Genomic DNA, 3979 nt, shown 5'->3' with positions numbered 1-3979 from the left:
GAATTTTAGGAATTGTTTGAGTACAGTTATGGATTTGCGAGTGATTTGGGAAATATGGTTATTCCAGAAGAGGTGTTGATCAAAGGTGACACCAAGGTTTTTTATTGTAGGATAGAAGTGAATCGGTTGGTTGTTAAGGAAAAGCAGAGGACAGTAAGGGAGGGTATGAAGGAGGCGCTTGGAACCGATAAGAATGGCCTTCGTTTTTTTGGCATTCAGCTTCAAATCATTGTTAGACGCCCATGCATTAATGCTGTCAATATCTTCCTGTGTCTTTTGGATGGCCTCAAGCATTTCGGAGGGATGGAAGGACAGATAGATTTGGAGATCGTCTGCGTACAGGTGGTACTGTGCGTGGTGAATGGAATCAGGAAGATCATTGATATAAATGGAGAAAAAGGTTGGTGAAAGTGAGGAGCCCTGAGGAACACCTTGTGACAGAAGCAGGGGAGAGGAAAGAGGTTTATTCGGAATGACGACTGTTTGGGAACGATGGGACTGGAAGGAGAGGAACCACTTTAGGACACTATTTGACATGGAAAGGTTTTGAAGTTTATTAAGGAGGATCTTATGGCTAACTGCGTCAAAAGCCTTAGAAAAATCAAAAAGAACTAAAATTGTTATTTGATGGTTGTCTATAGTAGATTGGAGGTCTTGGGAAATTTTCAATAAAGTGGATTGTGTGGAATGTTGGGAGCGAAAACCAGATTGGAAAGGATTAAGGAGAGCTTTTTGCTCAAGAAAATTATTAAGTTGGGAGTGGACTAATCTTTCTAGTGGCTTGACCAAATTGGATAGAATGGATATTGCCCTAAAGTCGGAAACCGAAGAAGGAGAAGGAACTTTGTTCAATGGTCAACTTTGTCAATTACTTATCATCTAGTAATAAAGAATTCCAGTAAGACATGATGGTACATTTTGGAAAAGATAGTGCAACTGAAATATTACTCTTTGAAACATACATAAAGGCTCCAAAGAAGAAAAGATTCCCATGCCCGCCGTTTTCCAATTTCAGTCGCTTTTTAAATATTCCTCTAATTAACTATCTTAAATCTTCTGTTCCCGTTTTAAGTAAATATTTCAAAAGTGATATAGAACCGCTGCTCCCTAGGGGTTATAGTGCAGCGGGTCCGAGCGGGAAGGATGGCCTTTTTTTTGTGTTATGATCTCCTTTTGTGAGATTGTGACAAGTTGTACATTGTCTCAACCCTATTTTGTAGAATTAAATCTTGAAACCCTGAATGAAAGGATAAAAGACCAATGAAATCAAAGCTCTGAAAGCAGTGAAGTAAAAATATAAAAACCAATCCAAAGGTAAGCTATCAATATAATAAGAGAAAAATAATAAAGGATGATAGGTTCCTAAATGATCAGGCCAAAAGTTACCTTTTTTCTATAGTCATGAATCTTTTTCTTATTTGTTATCTCATTCTCCTCAATCTGCAACTGCAGTGTAGTAACCTTAGAGCTATTGTCTACAAGATCCATCTTCAGCTTTTGTAAAATCCCTTTTAATTCTGCACATGATGAACAAGGACCTAAAAGTAATTACAGTGTCAATAACAACAAAGATAACATCTTAAGCTTAAAAAAAAAAATTAAAAATATAATTATTCTCACTTTGTTCAGTGGTTTTCAATTTGATAATTTCTAAATCTAAACATCTGATTTTGTCTTTTAATGTTGAATTTTCAAGTAAGATTTCTTGTCGAAGATTTTCTTCTTTCTTTAGAGATTCTTTTAACTCATTTACTTGTGAAGAATGATCCTTGTACATGTCACCAATGACTACATCTTTGTATTTTAAATCTTCATTTAATAGATTACACTCTTCATCTAGATTTTCACATTTAATTTTTTCTTCTTGTAGATCATTTTCAATTTTCTTCAGAACTTGTAGCTTTTCTCCCACTACCTTGATGATCTCCATAGCTGAATTTTCATCAGGAAGTAATGTCATTACCCCAGTAGACAAGCTTTTAAATTCATCTGATAAGGAGTTGTATTTCTCATTAAGGGCATTAAAATTTAGAGATAAATTGTTAGAAAATGAATCCTTTTCACTAACACGTGTTTTTAAAATATCATTTTCCCTCTTTAAATTTTCATAATCAATTAATTTTTTTTCTAAATATTTGTGTTTACAGCAAACTGCTTCATATGATTTCTCTAATTCTCTGAATTTAATTAACATATTCTGATTTTCTAGACATTTGCAATTCAGTTCTTTAATACGGTTCACCAAATCATCATTTATCTTTTGTAAACTTAAGTTTTGGCTTTCATAACTTTCTTTTTCTTTAAGAATTACATTTAATTTTGCAATACTTAAATTATACTGCTTGTCCAAATTTCCCATATTTTCTTGGCATTTTTTTACCAAATCTAAAGAATTCTGATAGTCCTTTTCACATTTAATAAAGTTTTTTCTAATTTCTTCCTTTTCCTTTTGTAATATTTCGATATTATCTTTACTATTCATATATAATACATAATTTTCATTACATTTCATCTCTAATGTTTCATTTGTATTCCTTAAATTATTTATTTCATTTGTTAATGTGTTATATTCAAGCTTCAGGGATAAATAGTTGTCTTCAGATTTTTTAAATTTATCTAATACAGATTCATATTCTTCAATCTTTTCCATTAATTGAGAAGATAAAGTTTCTTTTTCTTTGACAGTTGATTCATATAAATCTTTTATGTTAGATAGACTTGCAATGATGGATTCCTTAGAAGCAACTTCTGATTTTAAATCTTGTACAGATGATTTACATAAACTATTATTATTTTCTAGCTCTTTTAATTTTTCTAAAAGTGAGTTACATCTGATATTCAAATCTTTGTTTGCATCCAACAAACTATTATACTGTTTAGATAAAGAAGAATAATTCTCTTGTAGTTTACCAGACTCTTCCGCTGTTAATTTTACTTCCCCTTTCAAAGAATCTAATAAAATATTAAGACGAGAAACCTCTTCCTGAGAACTAGATAATTTCATTTCTTCTTCTGAACACTTTGTTTTAAAAAATATTAAATCTTTAATTATGGCTTTAACAGCAAAAACAAATTCAGAAAACAAACAAAAAGGTTTTTCACCACCTATTTCGTTATTATGAGTCCAGTATAATGATAAAATATCATATTCGTCCTTTAATACACCAAGCTGCATTTCAATTTTTTTTATGTAATCGATTTTTGAATAAGCACTATCTAATTCAACATTCACATCAGACAATGCCCTCTCATGGGAGTCCACATTTTTTTCTAAGTCTATTAATTTCTGCTTCAACAAAGCTTCATTCTCGTTCAAGACTTCCAATTCTTTTTCCAACTTCTCTTTACTATCAGCAAGTAATAAAAGATCTGAGTTTCTGGACTTTAAATCCTCACATACTTTGTCATAAGAAACCTTTAATTCACTGTTGATCTCTTCGAGATCAACTAACAACTTGTCAGAAGTCTCACATTTTCTTTTTAACTCAAAAACCTCTTGGTTTATTATATCTAATCTATTCTCTGAATCATTACTTAAGCAACTCAATTCATTTTTCAAGTTTCCATTAGTAGTTTCTAAATCAGTTAATTGGATCAATAAATTTTGTAATTCAATGGTTTTCTTATTTATCTCAATGACAGATTCATCATATTTTGTTATTAGATTCTCATAGGAATTTTTAATATCTCTAGTACTTTGCTTTTCTTCAGATAATTGATTTTCCATAGACTTCAAATTGTTGTTGATTTCCTCTTTGTCTAATTTCAGTTTCGAAGATTCTTCTAGAGCACTTTCAAGTGTACATTTAAGAGAGTTCAGTTCAGATTCCAAAGTTAGTTTTTCTTCTTTCATTAGAATACATTCATCTTCTGTGTGTGTGTAGGTTTGTTTATAGAGATCAAAATCTGAAATCATCTCGGAATATTTTTCATTTAGATTATTAAAATCGGACTGCAATTTAGAAACTTCATCTTTTGA

At 31.2% G+C, this 3979-nt stretch overlaps 1 protein-coding gene across 1 annotated transcript in view; it reads right to left on the bottom strand.

The window, feature by feature from the left end:
• Nucleotides 1-3973, bottom strand: part of LOC106688619 (putative leucine-rich repeat-containing protein DDB_G0290503) — an 11648-nt gene extending 7675 nt beyond the window's left edge. The window contains exons 1-2 of the mRNA XM_024358246.2: nucleotides 1621-3973; nucleotides 1387-1538 (exon numbers count right to left, since the gene is read on the bottom strand). Of these exons, the coding sequence (XP_024214014.2) occupies nucleotides 1387-1538; nucleotides 1621-3916 (2448 nt within the window). The 5' untranslated portion in view covers nucleotides 3917-3973. The remainder of the gene's footprint in view (nucleotides 1-1386; nucleotides 1539-1620) is intronic.
• Between the last annotated feature and the right edge of the window lie 6 nt (nucleotides 3974-3979).

Source organism: Halyomorpha halys, unplaced genomic scaffold, assembly GCF_000696795.3.
Source record: "Halyomorpha halys isolate HHAL.00 unplaced genomic scaffold, Hhal_1.1 Scaffold1164.1, whole genome shotgun sequence".
Lineage (NCBI taxonomy): Eukaryota > Metazoa > Arthropoda > Insecta > Hemiptera > Pentatomidae > Halyomorpha > Halyomorpha halys.
This window is presented reverse-complemented; position numbering and strand designations above follow the sequence as displayed.